The 19,529-nt window shown below is 46.9% G+C and overlaps 1 protein-coding gene across 8 annotated transcripts in view; it reads right to left on the reverse strand.

The window, feature by feature from the left end:
• Slc2a9 (solute carrier family 2 member 9) overlaps positions 1–19,529 on the reverse strand; it is a 122,054-nt gene that overhangs the window by 14,608 nt on the left and 87,917 nt on the right. For all 8 annotated transcript variants that reach the window (XM_076938416.1, XM_076938418.1, XM_076938420.1 and 5 more), the window contains 2 exons: positions 18,357–18,458; positions 16,269–16,344 (listed from right to left, as the gene is read on the reverse strand). In XM_076938416.1, the coding sequence (XP_076794531.1) occupies positions 16,269–16,344; positions 18,357–18,458 (178 nt within the window). The remainder of the gene's footprint in view (positions 1–16,268; positions 16,345–18,356; positions 18,459–19,529) is intronic.

Raw genomic sequence — 19,529 nt, forward strand, 5'->3', positions numbered from 1 at the left:
TTGGCTGGTATTCTACAAGGCAGAGGGATAGGATATATTGCCTCAAAAGAAGGTTGCCCTAAGTCCTTCCCGTGGGATGTTTTTTTCCCTGTAGCTTCCTAGAACTCCTTGGTGGGACCATATTACTCCTCGGGGTACCTTCTATTCTGGCCTGGTGTCCACTGCTGCTCTCTCCTGGAGTCTCCCAAGGAAGACTTCCTGAGGAAGCTCATCCTGGCTTTTTCCAGGTCCCATTTTGCTCAAGTCTGAAGCATACACAGACTTGCCCTGTCCTGAGTTCCTGTTGACATGTGTTTCACCTGCTGTTTTGTGATCTACTGTCCCAGCTTTACAACAGAGAGAGGCTCCTCAGAGCATCAGAGCATCAGAGGCTTCTCAGAGTCGGCCAAAAGGCCCGGATCACCCTGGTAAGATCTCAGCTTAATCAGCTCCTAAATGCTTAGAGAGGAAAGCAATCCAGCTGTGACTAATTCCAAGATGCTAAATTAGTCTACTTAAGGGAAAACAGTGCAGATGGAGGAAGGAGGGCTGGGCCAGGTGGGCAGGTCCATTTGGTGAGGGGCTCCTCAGGGACCTGGGTATGGCAGAGGCTCAATAGGTTAGTGGAGCTGAGACTCAGCTGGCTGGAGAACTGACTTTTCCTTATTCCACAGCACAGTGTTGTTGCTCAAAGGCTCTGGTGTCTGCATGACTGGCTGTCATAGGATGCAGATCTCTGCCTATCTTTGCTATGGGCAGGATGTATGTGAAGATTCCCAGAGGCTATCTGATGATAAGGGGGTACACTTCTCTGTTCGTTCTTAATCCAAGCCCTTGAGGGTGGCACCGTCATGGTCATCTAATGGCAGAGACACCAGGTGATCTGTCTTTCACTCAGACATTTGGGAGTATAAAGAGGTGTGGTAATTATTAGCAATTGTGTTCAGAGGTAGGCATGTTGGAAATGTGTCCCAGACAAGCCACTGATGAGAGGATAGAGACGTCATCCTGTGTCCCACAGGTGGCAAGGCAGGGCAGCGAGGGGGCTGGGACCCAAGTGCACTGGACTTTGCCTGAGTTCTCAGTCAAAGCAAACATCTTATCTAAATGATATCTATGATGTATTGACCATGCTATGGTAATTCGTTTTCCTGACCTTAAGACTCTTTAGGCAGACCATATTATCTCAGTTTACAGGAGGCATGGAGGCACAGAAGGGTGAGCCTCCAAAGGTTCTAAAGAATCCATGGCAGAGCCAGCCTTGGAAACATGCTCTTTCTCAATGCCAGCCTAAGGCTGAGTGACGATGATGGGAAGGAAACCCATTGCTGGACAGAGAGGTGGACCGCAGGGCAGAATGGAGGCAAAAGCCTGTGTAAGACAGCAGCAGGCTCTGCTTTTCTCTGCTGTCTCCTCTAACCTCTTCCACAGACAGCTGATTTTCCCGTTCCAGGCACCACTCCCTCCCCCAAGCTTATGTAGCCTGCACTGTAGGTGTCAGGCTGGGGTAGGGTTATGTGCTCTGCATCTGGGCAGCACTGCCATCCTGGGTTAGCTGTGACAAGCATCTGCCCTTTTCAAGGTCGACTTTCCAGACCTAGAGGCTGAGCCCTGTGGGTGGGAGTTTGAAAGCTTCCCCTGAGCTCCAAGCTGACAGATGCAGGGCTGGACCTGTTCCAGGCCAGTCTGAGGAAGATGTTTTCCTTGTCTGTTTGTTATTTGCAGTTCTGGGGATGGGACCCAGGGACTTACTTGTGCATGCTAGGCAAGCACATGACCTCTGAGCCACCCCTCCCCTCCAGCGCTCTTCGTCTTTGAATGGCAATGCTAGGCTCCTCAGGCAAGACCCCTCTATGGGCACCTCAAGCTTCTAGCTCTCTCCTCCTTAGGGATCCCCTTCCTCTTTTTCCTTCTCCCATTCCTGGGACCTGCAAAACAGCCTCCTACCTCCAACCTCTTTGTCCCTCACTCCTTCCTGGCCCTGGGGTTGGTGGCACCACCTTCTGTGCACTCATAGTGCCCTGCCCACTCCCTGGCTCCACCCATCTAGCAGGTCATCTCTGGGGAACCCCCTTGGCCTGGGAGCTTGTCGTTTAGGTATCTGCAGGGCTCAGTCCTAGGCTGTCTGCAGACCTTCCTATGAACTCCACCTGCTCAGCAGGAGCTTCTGGGCATGCTCAGTTGGGATGCACAAGGGCTTCCAGATGAGCCTAGTGAAGATGCTCATCCCCACTCTCCCAGCTCACTCCATCATTCTTCATTTCATTATCTGCCACTCTCATCCCTGACTTCTTAAAATTTAGTCTTACATGCATGCTTCTTAGCTACTGTATAATTCTCTGCCTTGAAGGGCAAGCTCCTGATGACCCGACCCACCCTCATGTGTAGATGCTACAAATACAGATGCACATGAGAAAGGGAAACCTCTCTAAAGAAGGGGGCAGGTGGATTCTTGGCTTCCCTGGCCTCTGTTCCCTGGACTAGAGCAGAGACAATTAAAGAACTGAGAAGGGAGGACAAGGTAGTGACCTGGAGACCTGTGAACACAATGCAGCCACAAATGTGGTCACTGCAGACTGCCAGCACTTGCTCCAAGGCCGGTGCCCTGGAAGGGGGGCAGATGGGAGATGGAATGGCCTTCCTGAGCTGTTGAATGGCCCTTGTGACATGTGTCTTTTCCACTTAGACCTCACAGTTCCTACAACCATTTTCACCTGTGGGTAAACTGATGAAAGAGGGTAAGATCAGGTTGCAGCCACACAGGGATGCTGAAGAAGGCAGGGTATGCATGGGGTGGAACACTCCAAGTTCTAAGTTCTTTTGCACTTCATGTGGTCTCTCTGGGAAAGTTGCCTTTGATCTTTAAGGGTCAGGATCTGATGCCTAAAATCTCCCTTATGGGTCAGGTATAGTAAAGAACACTTGTAATCTCAGAACGTGGGAGGCAGAGGCAGGAGAGTCAAGAATCTAAGGTTATCCTTGGATACCCTAATGAGCTCAAGGCTAGCCTGGGCTACATAAAACCTTGTCTCAAAAAATTTACATATACATCATATACATCATACATATACACATATATACATATACAAATACACATATACATCATATACATATATACATATACACATATACATCATATACATATACATCATATACACATATACACACATATACATACACACACACACACACACACACACACACATATATATATACATACATGTATATATGTATGTGTGGGGGAAGGGTAATAAGTAAGTAAATAATCATTTAATTCTGGCCACTTTGCTCTCAGTGTGGACGATAACATCCCCACTACATCTGAGTGGCCTAAACCTAGCCTTCCCTCAGAGGAACAGGAAGACAATGGTCAGAATAGGAATGCAGTGGGTTGCTTTTGCTTTTTTTTTTTTTAGCAGCTGATTTTTGACACATTAGAGAAATGAATCATTATCCTGTAATTGCTTCTCAGTTGGAAAGGTGCAAATTAAAACGAGGGCAATGTTGATGCCTCAGGCCTACAAGAGTCTGCTCGTTGAAGCTGTGAAGGAAGCTGTGACATGGAGTGGGGGAAGGCTTTCTCATGACCCGCTCCAACCACCTACTCAGCCTGTGGGGTTCTAACAGAAGCTGAGGTGCACGAAGGGTAATCCCTCACTTCCTGTCTCAGATGACTCTTGAGTTTCATGTGAAAGGAGCTAGATATCACAGGTAAATACCTGTGATACATACCATACAATACCATACAAGAATGTAATAGCTGCTCAATAAAGGTGCAGCTACTGCTGCTAATGATGGGGGTGCTGTTGGGAAGGTGATGGTGATGGCAGTAGTAGGAATGGTAACCGTGATGGTAGTGGTGATGTTAGGGACTGGGTTACTGTGCCTCTCCCCATTCATACATTGAATACCCAATGGTATCGATGCAATGGCATTAAGAGGTGAGAGTGATTGCACCATAAGCCCTCATGAATAAGATTAATAACATTAAAACCAAGACTCCAGAGACTGTGCCTTCTTCTGCCATTCCGTGATTATAGAGCAAGTGTAGGGAGCCACTGCGAGCAGTGACAACATTTGCCATTACAAGATGGGCTGGCATCCAGTGCTCCCACAAGTAAACAACTAAATTGCGCAGGTGCAAGAGGCGAAAGTGCGCCAAGCCACTGCCCATCCCGGGGCATAATATGGGGTGATGAGTGAACAGCCAATCAGAAGTGAACACACCACTCTAGGGTGCATATAAGCAGTGCCTTTTCTGGGCTTGGGGTCTTCCGCTTCAGCTGATACAAGAATAAAGCCTCGCTGTAGTAACTACCCGAACACTGCCTCCCGTGTCTCTCTTGCGGGCGAGGGGACTCGGAAGGGGCTCGGAACAAGCAAGAAGATGCTATCTATGACCATGTGGCTGATCATCACACACTGAGTCTGCTAATTCCTTGATTTTGAATTTCCAATCTCTCAAACTGCGAGATGTTTGTTGCTTTGGTTGACCAATATGTGGTGTTTGGTTAAAGATGCCAAAGAAGACAAGTGGTGGTGATGCTGTCGCCACCTACCACGGCAATGAGGATATAGTGATGGTGATGGTGGTGGTTGTAGTGATGGTGGTGGTGGTAGTGATGGTGATGGTGGTGGTGGTGGCTGTAGTGATGGTGGTGGTGGTGGCTGTAGTGATGGTGGTGGTGGTGGCTGTAGTGATGGTGGTGGTGGTGGCTGTAGTGATGGTGATGGTGGTGGCTGTAGTGATGGTGGGTGGTGGTGGCTATAGTGATGGTGGTGGTGGTGATGGCTAGTAGTGGATGGTGGTGGTGGTGATGGCTGTAGTGATGGTGGTGGTGGCTGGTAGGTGATGGCTGTAGTGATGGTGGGTGGTGGTGGCTGTAGTGGTGGTGGTGGTGGTGGTGGCTGAAGTGGTAGTGGTGGTGGTGGTGGCTGTAGTGATGGTGGTAGTGGTGGCTATAGTGGTGGTGGTAGTGGTGATGGCTGTAGTGATGGTGGGTGGTGGCTGTAGTGATGGTGGTGGTGGTGGTGGTGATGGCTGTAGTGATGGTGGGTGGTGGTGGCTGAAGTGGTAGTGGTGGTGGTGGTGGCTGTAGTGATGGTGGGTGGTGGCTGTAGTGATGGTGGTGGTGGTGGCTGAAGTGGTAGTGGTGGTGGTGGTGGCTGTAGTGATGGTGGTGGTGGTGGTGGTGATGGCTGTAGTGATGGTGGGTGGTGGCTGTAGTGATGGTAGTGGTGGTGGCTGTAGTGGTGGTGGTGGTAGTGGCTGTAGTGATGGTGGTGGCTGTAGTGGTGGTGGTGGTGGTGGTGGTGGCTGTAGTGGTGGTGGTGGCGGTGCTTGCTAATGACCATTTCCACCATTATGACATTGGTGGAAATGTTATGTTGAAGATGGTGACCATGGCGACAGTGCTGGTAGTGCTTCTGGTGATGGTGGTAATCATGGCGATGATTGTCTAGTGTTAGTGCTCCTCCGGGTTGTCAGTTTCCCCACTGAGTGCTGAGAACAGTTTTTTGAAGCCACCTCAAAACTAGAGATTGATACATCCAGAATCACTCAGAATTTCTTTGGCTATTTAGAATCTGCTGTGCTTCCATATGAATTGTTGGCTTGTTCTGTATTTATAAGAATAATTCCAGAAGAATTTTGATGAGGACTGCAGTGAATCTGTAGATTGGCCTTCAAGAAATGACCTCTCAGACCTTAGTTCTGCTGATATGTGAGTGTCAGAGGTCTTTCTGTCTTCCAGAACCTCCTTCAGTTTCTCACAGCAGAGCACATCGCTTTCATTGTAGAGGTCCTTCAAGTCCTTAGCCAGATTTATTCCTTATTGCTAATAAGATTGTGTTCCTGATTCTTTTCACTGCATGTTCATAATTGGTACATAGAAAAACCACTGATTTTTATATTGGCTTTATCTTCTGTTCCTTTTTGAAAATGTGCTCATCAGAATCAAGAGTGTTCTGGGAGAGTGTTTTACTCAAAATATCATTTCCCAATTCTTTCACCTTGCATCTGTCTGTTTTCTTGCCAACGAGAGTTCTTGCAGATAGAAATTAGTTGAAATTGCTTTTTAACCCATCCATCCAGTGTATGCCCTTCGACTGGGGACTTAGACCCTTTACATTTAAAATTATTATTGAAAAACACAGGGTAATTTATCCCTTACTCATCTTAGAAATGTTCTAGTTTACTGAGTCAATAGGCTTTAGTTATTTTCTATTTCTCATTTATTCACTCCACCAGTGAAATCTGTTCTTTCCCTAGCCTGTATGATTGTGTATCACTTTCTTCCTTTTCTGTATGTAGCATGGTTTTGAGTATCTATAGGAGTGCTGGCTTGGTAATCATAAAGTACTTAAGTTCATGCATATCAAGGAAGGTCTTTATTTGTCCCTTGAATTAAAGGTTAATTTCACTGGGTATAATAATGTTGATTAGTAGTATACTTCTTGTGACTTGAAACATATCTGTCTGTATTCTCCTGGCCAATGGGGTCTGTGCTCACAGCCTGCTCTCATCCTAACAGGTCTGTCCTTGTAAGTAACTCACCACTTCTCTCTGGAAGTTCCCTATATTCTTTGTTCTGTACTCTTGAATTTTAGCTTTTGTGTGACAAAAAAGTTCTTTACTAGTGATGTCTCTTTGGGGTTCTAAATGCCTCCTCTACCTGTATATCAACCTCTTTCCTTAAGTTTGGTAAATGTCCTGCTATAAAGTCTTGGAGTTCATTATACCTTTCATCTATATTTTGGTTGCTTCTCCTATGTGGCAGATTCTCAGGTTTGCTGTCTTAACTGGGTCCTGAAGTTCCTTAATGTAGTTGTTATCATTACTGCTATCTCAGGGTAACAACTCTCCACTTTTTCTTCAGCTCCTCAACCTTTCCCTCTGCCTTGTCTAATCTCTTGGGGCGTTTCCCACTTTGTCCGTGATTTACTGAGCATTTCATTTCCAATATTTCTTCTTTGTTGTTAGAATAGGCCAGGGTCTTTATGCAAGGAACTTAGTTTGGTTATTCATCTAAGTTGATAGGCAGAAGGATATTTGGGGCACAGAGGTGATGGCCATGAGAGGATAGAGGCAGAGGTCACAGAGATGAGAGAGACACTGAGAAAATAAAGAGAAAGGAGAGGAAGAAAAAGTGAAGGGGGAAGGTAGAGAGGGGAAAGAAGGGTTATGGGGAGAGAGAAGAGGGAAAATAGAGACAGAGAGGGAAGGAGAGAGGGGGTAGAGGGAGAGGAAAGAATAGGGAGAGGGAAGGAGAGAGAGGGGAGAGGGAAGGATAGGGAAAGGGAAGGAGAGAGAGGGGAGAGGGAAGGATAGGGAAAGGGAAGGAGAGAGAGGGGAGAGGGAAGGGGAAAGAGAGGGAGAGGGAAGGAGAGAGAGGAAGAGGGAGGGGGAGAAAGGGAGAGAAGGAGAAAGGGACAGAGGGAGAGGGGGAGAGAGTAGCCCTGCTCAAACTTGATCTTGGGCCTCTGGCTTCCAAAACTGGAGAATGCATTTCTGTTATTTGAATTCACCAGTCTGCACTAGCCACAGTAAATGGATGCACTCTGGCAGTCAGTCATATGTCAGTGGAAGTAGGAAGAATAACAGACAAATTCCTGTGCTGGATTTTGAGGAATAACCCAAACCACAGCTAGAAGGAAGGCAGCTGAGGTGGGAACTGTGGAAAATCTGGAAGCTGACAGTTGTCATTGTCCCTGCAGAGTAAGAACCAGTTCTGGGAACTTTTTAAATGTCTGTTAAACCTCAAGGCTTGGCAGAACCTGGTGGTATACTCCTGAGAACCCAGCACTAGGGAGTCAGAGGCAAGAGGTTCATGAGTTTGAGGCCAGAAAGGCCCTTCTGTTCTGTGTGAGTCAGGGTTTTCTAGAGAGAAACAGAACTTACAGAATGAATCCTCTATCTATCTATCAATCTATCTATCTATCTATCTATCTATCTATCTATCTATCTATCTACATATCTATCTACCTACCTACATATCTACCTACCTACATATCTACCTACCTACATATCTACCTACCTACATATCTACCTACCTACCTACCTACCTACTTATCTATCTACTAATGGGGATTATTAGAACGGCTTGCAGGTGGTCCAGCTAGTCCTACAATGGATTTCTACCAGTGAAATCTTCAAGAATCTAGCATTTGTTCAGTCCACACAGCTGAATGTCTCAGCTTGTTTTCAGTATATTTTTTAGAATCTGAAAAAAGTAGACTTAGATTTGTCAGAGGGCAAGAGCAGGAGCAAGCAGGTAAAGACAGCAAGCGTCCTTCTTCCACGTCTTTTATATAGACTGCTAGCAGAAGGCGTAGCCTGGATTAAAAGTGGATCTTCTCACCTTAAAATACCCAGATTAGAAGTAAATCTTCCCTTCAAATGATTTAATTAAAAAAAATCCTTAGTGGTGTATCCAGCCACTTTGTATTTAAGTTGATAACCAGCACGCTGTCAAAAGAAAGAAAGAAAGAAAGAAAGAAAGAAAGAAAGAAAGAAAGAAAGAAAGAAAGAAACCACTCAGTCAATCATTCAACCAATCAATCATCCAGGCTTAGTCACTGGAACTTGGAACTGTTTTAAAGATCGATCACTTGTGATTTCTTCTGAAGACAAACCTTTCTGAAGTGAGCTTGGTTGAAAATCTTAAAGCACACAGCTATGTGTTCCTACTCAAGTTGCAGGCAGCAAGCTCACTAATTAACTCTACCCAAGGCTGTGGAGAAAGATAAGAAGGAAAACTGAGCAGCAAGAGACTCAAGGGAGAATGGGGTAGGTGGGGGGGGGGCGCGATCAGGCTCAGAATCAGGCAAATTCTGGTTGTGCCTCATCTATGCTGTGTGTAGGGCAGACTAAGCAAGGCTTCTTGGAGCCTAGAGAGAAGGAAGGAGGAGGAAGAAGAGAAGGAGGAAGAGGAAGAGGAGAAGGAGGAGGAGGAAGAGGAAGAGAAAATGATGGTGACCATAGTCAGGTGGTGGCAGTGGCTCACACCTTTAATCTCACCGAGGTCAGCAGAAGCAGGTGGATATCTGTGAGTTCGAGGCCAGCTTAGTCTATAGAGCGAGTTTCAGGACAGTGAAAGCTATGCAGAGAAGCCCCATCTCAAAAAAGAAGAAAACAAAAACAAAACCAACCAATCAACCAGCTACCAACAACAACAAAAACCAAGCAAACAAACAAGTCTCCTTTTCAGAGATGCTGTGGTCGTCAGGATGCACATAGCTATGCTCTTGGTGGAGCAGGTGCTCAACTGAAGGAAGCTAATAAGAACTTTGAAAGCTCTCTGGTCTCCCTAGACAAGTGGAGCGTGCTCTGTACCCTCACTGAGCAGCTTGTCCACATGCCTCTGTCACAATGGATGGTTCAAGTCTTTTGTTTCCAAGGCCACCTACCCTGGCCTACAGATGCCTGGGATGAGAAAGTGCTTTCCTGCCACCACAGTGGCCAGATTAGTTTCCTGTGCCTGTTGTAACAAATGAAGACAAATGTGATCACTCAAAACAGGAATTTGCCATCTCAGACCTGGATACTGGAAGCTTGGGATTGGACAGTGTCTTGCTGATCACAACCCAAAAGCCTTAACTAACTGTTCACTAAGGATTTATTTCCAGGCAAGGTTACATTCCAAGGATCCAAACAAACATGAATCTTGGTGGACGTCATTCAATTCACCATGAAAGAGGAATACATTGTCATTTAAATATGGAATGTTTCCTAAAGAGGTTGAATATTTGGTCCCCAAATGGTAGTATATTCCCCCCTCTCCCCACCCCCCATGAACTTTAGGAGGCAGGGCTCTGGAGGATATAGGTCCCTGTGAGCGTACCTTGAAGGTTACATATGTAGCCTCAGTTTGTCCCACCCCACTTTCCATTTGCCCTGAGGTGAACAGTCTCTTTCTGCTTAGTCCTTACTACTGTGACCTTCTGACACATAATGAGCCTGACATCCACAGAGCTCAGGACTGTGACTGGAAACCCTGAGCCAAACTAAATCTTTCCTCCTCAATGTTGCTCATGTTGAGTATTTAGTCAGAGTAACTTAATATCTTATTAAATAAACATGAACCTGGACTAGGCTGACTTGAGGAGCAAGCTTTGGCCATCCTCTGTGGAGATTACAGCCCCTCAGGGCTCAGACTAATGGATATCGAGAAGCCACGCCTCTAGGTTGTCTGAGACGATGGAAGAAGGGAGTTTTAACAGCCTTGCTGGAGCTGACAGATCCAGTGATGCTGTCTGTATGCTTCCAGATTCAGGAAAGTAGCTTTGGCTGGTCTGGCTGCCTAGTGACTTCCAGAAGTATGGAGGTGCCATTCTCAGGCCACAGGGGCCTGAGGGTGGTGGTAGATCTCTCAACTATGTCCCCAGCACCGTGTCTGCCTATGCCACCATGCTTTCTGCCATGAAGGAAGCCCCAATGTTGTTCCATATAAGAGTTGCTTTGGTCATGGTGTCTCCTCACAGTAATACAACCCTAAGACAGACCATAATCTCACATACTATGAGCCTAAACAACCCCTTTCTGATTCTAAGTTTGTTGTCTCAGATAATTTTTGAATAATGGGGAAGTGACTAACATGGATGGTACTGTGCTGGTCAATTTAATTATTAACTTCTAGAACCACCCAGGAAGGGACTCAAGAAGGAATTTCCTAGGCCATGTTGGCTGTGGGCTTGTCTGTGAGGGATTCTCTTGAGTATATTAACTGAGGTAGAAAGACCTGCCCATAGTGGGGCAGTGTCACCTCCTAGAGAGGGCACTGTAGGCTGCATATGTGTAGAGAGGTGCTGAGCACTGACAAGCATGAATGCATTCATTTATCTCTGCTCTTGATTGCAGATGTGACTACTTGCTTCAAGGTCCTGCCTTAACTCCCCTGCAATGGTAGAATTTCACCTGATATTGTAAGCTAGATAAATAGTTCTCATTTAAAGTCACCAATGCCAGGATATTTTAATCACAGAAAAAGAAACAAGACTAGAACAATGGTTTCACCTTAAACTAGTTTTTTTTTTTTTCTCACTCACTTGCCACCAAGTCCCTCTGCTTGTCATTTCCTGGTCCAGATTCCTATACTCTGAGAATATGGCTACTGTCTTCTAGTTGGTCATTGAGATGGCCCATATTGAAGAAGCTCATTGACAGGTCTCTGACTTCAGGGCAGGCACCCGTTGGTTTGGAGGGTGACAGCTCCTGCATGGCAGGCTCTCTGCAGCACTACACAGCCTTGCTCCAGGCTATGGTGTTACCACATGTTTTCCCACAGTCTGGGTGGCCTTGGGAATGGGACGTCTTCCCACTATGGCTGGTCCTAGAGTTTCTGCCTCTTGCTGAGTCCTCTCACCTTACCCTCAGATTAGAAAGGAGATCATTCACAAAATGGCTTTTTAACTCCATGTGACTGCCATGATTGGGACTGGGGTGGGGGAGGGGGGCATCTCCTACCAGGGCAGGAGCAGCTACAACTTTATTGTGTCTTAGTGTTCACAAGCAGGGTTCAGAAGCTTCATGTCACAGGGACCTTCCTACCAGCCCCTATGTGGTCATGGGCATGAGGCTGTATTTCCACTTCTAGAACAGAGCTACTATTAATAATGAATCCAAAAGTAAAGCTTCACCTTCACATAAATTCACTGACATGTCCTTAGCGATGACAGCTAATTTTATATTTCATGGGTTTGTCTCTCAAGAATCATGACCACATATATACTGGTTTGGTGTCAGGATGTGTCTCAGTTTATGGCTCTAGTTGTATGAGTATAATTGTACCTATTTTTCTACCCAATAATTCCTGCTTAGTCATGAAGACTAGAAATTAATTTTTTTGTCACTCTGCTTTGGACATAATTTTCTAGCTCCCCAGGGGACTTGAGTCTCATCTAGGCTATGTAGTTATAGTTCAGCTGTGAGAAGGCCAAAGGCATACACAGAAGTTAGTCAGTCTCTCTCTCTCTCTCTCTCTCTCTCTCTCTCTCTCTCTCTCTCTCTCCCTCTGTCCCCCCCCCCTGTGTTTCTTTTTCATTTCTTCCTATACATGTTCATTTTTTCAACAGGTAGGAACATCTGGAGCTGTGTGCACAGTAGCTACTGTACAAGGAGACTCGTATCTGTTGGCTCTTGACTTAGTGGCAGTGGGATTTACTAGCAGGGCCGGGGCTCTTGTTCTGTTCCATAACTGCAAATGGGGTGCTTGAGAACTTGTAGCTAAGTCTTGAATTTTATTCCAGGATGGTTCATGTTATAAACACAGCCTCCTGTCTACCTCTGTATACGACCTGTGTCATGGGCAGGGTTCAGGGTCCAGACCTGTCCTACAGTAAGATCACAGACACAGAACAAGAAGAGCAACGTTCAGATAAATCTAGAATGCTAACCACGAGCACTCATTGATCCTGGTCCCTCCCTGTCCTGGAAACCCTTTGAAAAAATGGTTACTGCAAGATCTGACTCCCCAAGGTCTTCCCCAGGTCAGGAATAACACTTTTTCACTTCCTCCTCTGTAGATGGGATGAGGGCCTTCTGTTTTACCTGTTTCACTTGCCTCTGTTTCTATCACCTTACTCAGATTCTCCTCAGACTAAGGTTGGGATGCTAGGTCCTCTGTGGAGCTCTAGCTTGCATAGCTGGAGGGCTCCTTCACCCAGCCCTCAGTTAACTTCTACCTGCTGGAAAGGCTTCACAGAGCCAGGGCAGTATGACAAGTATATGGGGACCCCTTTTCACATCAGACCTGTACTAAGCAAGCACCTGGTACATCCTATTGGGCCAGCACCTTCCTCCCACTGCTCGCCTCCATCCTAATTCCCAGCTTAAAACACTGTCCTCCCCACTAAGGCTCCCCCTCTTTTGGGATGTCAGACCCTCATGTCAACTTTCAGGCTGGAATGAGATGTAGAGAGATTTCCCGTCCGTAAAAGTGAAGCTTTCAACTGCCTTGTTTATGAGATTCTCTGAGCCACCTTGAGGCTGTGCTCACACATAAATTATGTAGTAGAAAACTGCTGCTTTGTTTTCTCTCTTTCCCTCTGTCTAGTTTCAACTCCCTGTCAGGTCTCCTCAAATTCATTGCTCGGGAGAGAAGCTGTCTGGAGCAAACTGCTGGGTTTTCCTGGAGGATTATTCCTGGGTTCCTGGGTTCTTGACATTTCCTTAATGGCTTGAGGGGGTGGGGGTGGGGGGTCTCAGCCATTTACCTCTCAGCACCCTCATTTTTTATTTTTCTAGAGTAGAGCTCCTTCAGGGATGGGCTCTGCCCTAAGGACTTAGGTAAATGCCAGAGCTCTCACAGTCTGGAATTCCCTGAGGTAATTTCCCTGGGGCCTTGGGATCAGCACTGTGAATGAGTTTATTGTGGTTCTAAACCCCAGTCCATGTGGTGGCTGAGATTATTGCTCACTGGGGAGGCATGGATGCTAAGGGAACACCAGGGACTTGGGATGAAGTATCTGGACTAAAAGTTAGTCTGTGCTTGTAGGGTGCAGGTGACTTCCCTGGAGGGGGCCCCCTAGACACTAGTGTGGAGCTGAGCGTTTCACACCCTGAGACACAAAAGCTTTCTCATGAACACCAAGTGCTTTGACTTAGGGGCTAAATTTAAGAGCTAAAGCCCAAGGCCAGTTCCTGACTTCAGAGTAGGGATGATGTCTGAAGCAGGAACCAACCATAGCTTTGGAAATCAGCACAGTTCAGGGTCACCTTCATCTGAGAAGATCTGTCAGAAGTGACAAAATTGTCTCGTGAAGCTGCATGCTGGGTAAATTGGTGAAGATGGCCATGAACCTCATCCTGAGAAGAAACACATGGAAGCTTCCTCCTCAGACCTGAAATCTCTGTGCAGACCCCTTTCCCTCTGAGTCATTAAAAAAATATTACATTTGTTTATGTAAGTGTGGGACATTCAGAGGACAACTTGTGTGTGTGTGTGTGTGTGTGTGTGTGTGTGTGTGTGAGAGAGAGAGAGAGAGAGAGAGAGAGAGAGAGAGAGAGAGAGAGAGAGAGAGAGAGAGAGGTGGGGGTGGGGGTTGGTTTTCTCCTTCTACCATGTGGGTCCTGGGATCCTTGGTGGCAAGTGCCTTTAGCCACTGTGCATCTTAGTTGTTTTTTAACTTTGTAGGTCAATTTCAAAATGTACTTAATTCTACTCAAGTTTTAGCAAGCATTTAATGCCCACAGCCAGGTACATATGAAGACATTAAGATCGTGAGTCTTAGGACAAGATGGTGAAGGTCCAACCCTGTTATTTCTCAACTCTGTGATTCAGGAAACTAATCAACCCTAACAGCTTTCCTCTTAGTCTATAAACTTAGGATAAGGTTCATTTGGAAAGAATTTGGAGGCTTACCTGTAACCCATTTTTTTATTCCTAGCATAGACAGGGCAGATCAAAGGGGAAAAATGATCTGGACATTTCTCTGTTTAACATGCCAATTGCACCTCAGGATTGACTGGAAGAAGGAAGGTAAGAGAGCAACCTATATGTTCAAAGCTGCTACTGTGTGTGTCGAGGTCAGGGGACAACCTTGTCTAATATCCCCAGTGGGTAGCTGGGGAAAGACCACAGGAGAGGTGAGGGGCAGTTGTTGGTCATCAATATTAGGAAACAAGATTAAGTCCCCAGATCTATAGGTTGCTGCAGAATGCAATGTATAACCTCCTGATACTTCACTGTCCTGCCTGATAGGTACCTGTCTTGGCTAAGGCTTAGCTGCCATAAAACACTATGACTGGAAGCAGTTTGGGGAGTGACATGTTTTTATTTTAGCTTACAGCTCCATCGCTCAGAGAAGTCAGGGAAGGAACCTGGAGGCAGGAACTGATTCAGAGACTATGGGGGAGTGCTGTTTACTGGCTTGCTAACTCATGGCTTGCTCAGCCTGCTTTCTTATAGCACCCAGGACCAGCAGCCCATGGAAGGCAATGCCCACAGTAAGCTAAGCTCCCCAACATCCATCAGCAATCAAGACAATGTACCACAAGCTTGTCCACAGGTCATTGTGGAGAGGAGCATTTTCTCAATTGAGATCCCCTTTTCCAAAATGACTCTAGCTTGTGTCAAGTTAACAAGAATCTAGTGGAGCCAGCATAGTGTTCCCTTTGTCCAGCAGCTGTTCTGGACACCCTACCTTCATGGTGTTTGTGTGTGTGTCTGTGTGTGTGTATTGGTGTTTCCTTGATCATTACAAGGTTTCCTCTGCCATCTTGTCATAGTTCCCTAAAACTTTGGATGAGGACAAATGCTTTCCATCTGCCAATCACAAATGGGAACCAACAACATGACAGCCCTTTAAAAATCACAACCACAAATAAAACAGGCTTAATTCCATTTGTTTTGCTAGAACTCAAATAAGTAAATGTCACCATGACTGATTTAGGAGACGCTGGGGCCATCTTGCACACCAGACAATACATGACTAACTGAACCTCACTCAGTTCCACAACTCAGTCTTTTCATTAACAGACAGAAAAGGAAAAATAAGGCTCTGAAGCCCTGTCAGGGAGAGAGTGTGCAGCCATGTTGGATGCTGCCCTAATCCTTCCTCTCAGCATCAGTCTCATGGAGGCTCTAGCTTGATACAGACACAAAACCAGAAAATAGCAAGACCATGAAGAAAACTCCATCTTACAGAGAGGAGAAACTGAGGTACAATAAGAAGAACAGATGTTCCCAGGGGATGCATGGCTAGGAAACAGTGGGACTGGATTAATCGAACTGGATTAATTGAAGCCACCAATCATGGCTCCCCAGTTAGCAGGTACCATGCATGGTGGTAGATAGCTGCCAGGTCTGTAGCTAGAGCATTACCCAGCTACTTAGTGACAGTGATCTTCCCTAGGGCTGCCAGGAGCCTTACGGGAGTTTGTTCTCTTGGGTTCATAGAGTGTTGTCTACCAGCAGTGACATGTGGATCCCTGCCACTACCATCAGTGAACTTCCCAGGTCATCTGCGCCTTCTCCAAGGCACAGATGTAGCTTGATTGTCTTTGATTCCTCATGTCATTCCTGAGCCAGGCATATGGCACCCAGGTTCATCATTATTGGGCTCTTGGATAGTACCATCAGCACGTTTGTGAGTTGGCCTGTACCTGCCTTCTGTGAACAGAATGAAGATAGCCCACTGCACTTTGGTAAGCTCTAAGGGCAAGGAGGGACACACCCTTCCCCCCACTAGGCTTTGCTTCTTCCTAGAGCCTATGTCTCCCACTGGACAAGGAGATATCTGCCCCTTCTCCCCAGTTTCCAGGCCAGGCACCATGCAGGAGGGTGTCCTACCTGGACCACTGCAGAACGAAGCAATGATGGCCAAGATGCACACAATGCTTAGGTAAGGGATCCAGGGAGCTTGGTCCTGCAGAAGGGCAATAAGAACAGGTGAGGAGCTGTGGAACAACCAGGGAATCTGAGGTTTTACATTTTCCTGACTCCCTTTGTGTGACAGGTCCTATCCTATCCCTGAGCCCCAGTTGCTACAAATGGCAACCACTTGGCCATTCTTTTCTCTGACGTGGGTTGCAAGGAGATGATGCCAGGAGAATTCCACAGTCACCAGTAAGCAGGAAGTGTAAATAAGTGCACAATTCCCAGCAAACCGGTGCTCTAAAGCAGTCATTCTCAATTCCTAATGCTGAGACCCTTTAATACAGTTCCTCATGTTGTGGTGACCCCCCCCCCGCAACCATAAAATTACTTTATTGCTACTTTATAACTACTGTTAAGAACCATAATGTAACTATCTGCATTTTCTGATTGACTTAGGCAAGCTCTGTGAAAGGGTCATTCAGCCCTCCCAGGGATCGCAACCCACAGGTTGAGGACCACTTCTCTAAAGCAAAGCATCAGAGCAGACGTTCAGTCAAGTATTGCCACACTTGACTCAATTATCACCCTTCCTGTGTACAGCACTGTGTTCACACGCCTGACATCCCATGAGTGTGCGGAGCTAACTCACTCACGGAATGCGTCCAGGGAGCCTGTCGCTCATCTATAGGCTGGTGCTGAGAGAGCTCTGAGGTCCTGTTGGGTGGGACTTATATTGAGGAAATGCTTGAGGCAGAAGAAAGACAGATCCCAGAGCACCTTCCCCTTTCTCTCAAAACCTCAGATGTCCAAGGAGACTGCAAAACCATCCAGCTCAGGACAACTATATGCCTGGATATGGGAAAATAGCAGCCCAGGCAACAAACACACTGTCTCCCAAGGAGGAACTAGTTCAGCACCGCCTCTGAAGGACTGGCTTCACACTGCCGTTGTGTCTTTCTAGAACTGTTTGGAATGTTAGGATATCTGGCTGATGAACAAGATGCCCAACTTTCAATGTTAAGACTTATTTCTGGAAAAGAAATGCCCAGACTTACCAGCACCCTTAGCTTGAGACACCAAGTAGGTGCTCCATGAATGCAGCTTGTCCCGAGAGGGTAGGGATCATATAGGAAGCTGTGGGGCTGTAATACAGACGCTGGGATCCAATCCACCTCCCCTTCATCCAGCCATGAAACCTGATCACTTGTATTTATGATTCAGACTTTCCCTCCATAAAAGGAGGTAATCTGGGGCTGGAGAGGTGGCTCAGTGGTTAGGAGCACTTGTTGCTCTTGCAGAGGACCCAGGCTCAGTTTCCAGCACCCGCACAGTGGCTCATAACCATCTGTAACTCCAGTTCTAGAGGATCTGTCCTCCATGGGCAACAGTCACACATGTGGTGTGCAGACATACACGCAGGGAAAACATCCATATGCATAAAATAAAATATTAAGTTTTTCAAAGGAGACAATCTGAGTTTCATAAGGAGAGTGGGTATACTTGCTCCCCCGTGTATAGGCACCTATAGGTGTAAACACACAGTCCTACGTTACTCCCTCCGCATGATGTCACCGACTCTTCACAGCATCCCAGACTACCGGGATGGCTTTCCCTTGTAGAGCTAGGGCCCAAGAGGAGCCAGAAGCATGGTAAGTAGAAAAACCAAGATACCAGCACAAGGAATCCAGGTGACAGGGGAGTTACTGAAAAGCCACCTAACAGGCAAAATCCAGCTCTCTTTGCAAGGAGGTGATAACTAGAGGGGTACCTTAGGGGCACTTAACATAATCCCCCCCACACACACTCCAAAGATCCGTGAATTGAGGTGCAGGGGAGAGAAGAGTCCTGTTCACAACACAGCTCATCTGTGGCAGTGGCAGGGCCAGAAGTCAGGCCCTCTCTTGTTCAACTTCCCTCTGGAAGGGAGGCTCCATGGGAGAGATGCCTCACAGGAGGAGTCTGTTGAGAGGATGAACCCACAAGGCTCTTCTAGAGTGATGACAGCAGAGCCAGTTACTTACCTGCTGACCCCCTTAAAATGTGACAGACACAATATCTCACCTGCAGGGTCAGTGTCACGGTGAGGGTCCCAAAGAAGAGTGCCATCAGCCCGAAGCCACCAATGAGGAGAGGTCTCCTTCCTAAGCGCTCAATGACAAGGCCCTACTCAGAGGGAGGGAGGGAGGGAGAGAGAGAGAGGGAGAGAGAGAGAGAGAGGGAGAAATTATTTCACTTTGAGTCTATACAAAAGGGACCCCAGTCCTGGGAAGATGGTGGAGGGCCGTGGAAGGCTGTGGAGGGCTGGTTTGACACAGTGGGCATGAACTAGGAGGACAACTGCTGCAGCCTCAGCAGCCCTGCCCTCCCTCTCCACAGCTGCAGCTTTGGGACTGTTCCTCATCTCCTCCCACTGACTCTGTCTGTCACCAAGGTAAGAAAAAAAAAAAAAAAAACCATCAAGGATCAGAGAGATGAGGTAACCTAGAAGAGGTCACAAAGCAGAAAGTGAGGAGGCCAGAAATTGAACCCAAGGTGCTGTCAAGACTCATGATTGATTTCAATTGAGCAGTTAGGAGGGGCTTCCTGAAGGAAGCAGAAACAGGCAGAGATTGTCAGGGAGAGGGTTAGCTCAAGCACAGGCTTAGAGATGAGAGGATTCCTATTGAGAGTGTCACCTCCTTTCCCCTCTCACGGTCTTCTTAATACCCCCCCCCCCCACACACACACATGATCTTCATGTGAGAAAAACCTGTAGTGTTTGCTTTCTGCGTCTGGCTTATTCTGTTTAACATAAACATCTGTAGTTCCCTTCGTTTTCCTGCACATGTCAGTTTTCTTTAAGGCTGATCGTATAGATGCGCCACAATGTCCTTATCCACGATCTGCAGGAAATGTTCCACGTCCTGGCTACCGTGCACAGAGCAGAAAGGACCATCGATAAGCAGGTATCTATGATTGGGTGACTTAGAGTCCTTTGAGGGGAGGAGATCTTAAGTGGGAGGGGAAAGGGGGATAACAGAGTTCCTGTGACAAGAAAGCAGAACTCCCGTCCTGAGGAGTGGGGAGGATCAACAAGAATGAATGCTGTGTGAAAATGCCAGAATAAAACCCACACTAAGTTAAAACTCTACATCCACCTACCCACCCATCCATCCCTCCACCCACCTACCCATTCATCCCTCCACCTACCCACCCATCCATCCCTCCACTCACCCACCCATCCATCCCTCTACC

The sequence above is a fragment of the Arvicanthis niloticus genome, chromosome 7 (genome assembly GCF_011762505.2).
Source record: "Arvicanthis niloticus isolate mArvNil1 chromosome 7, mArvNil1.pat.X, whole genome shotgun sequence".
In the NCBI taxonomy this organism is placed as follows: domain Eukaryota; kingdom Metazoa; phylum Chordata; class Mammalia; order Rodentia; family Muridae; genus Arvicanthis; species Arvicanthis niloticus.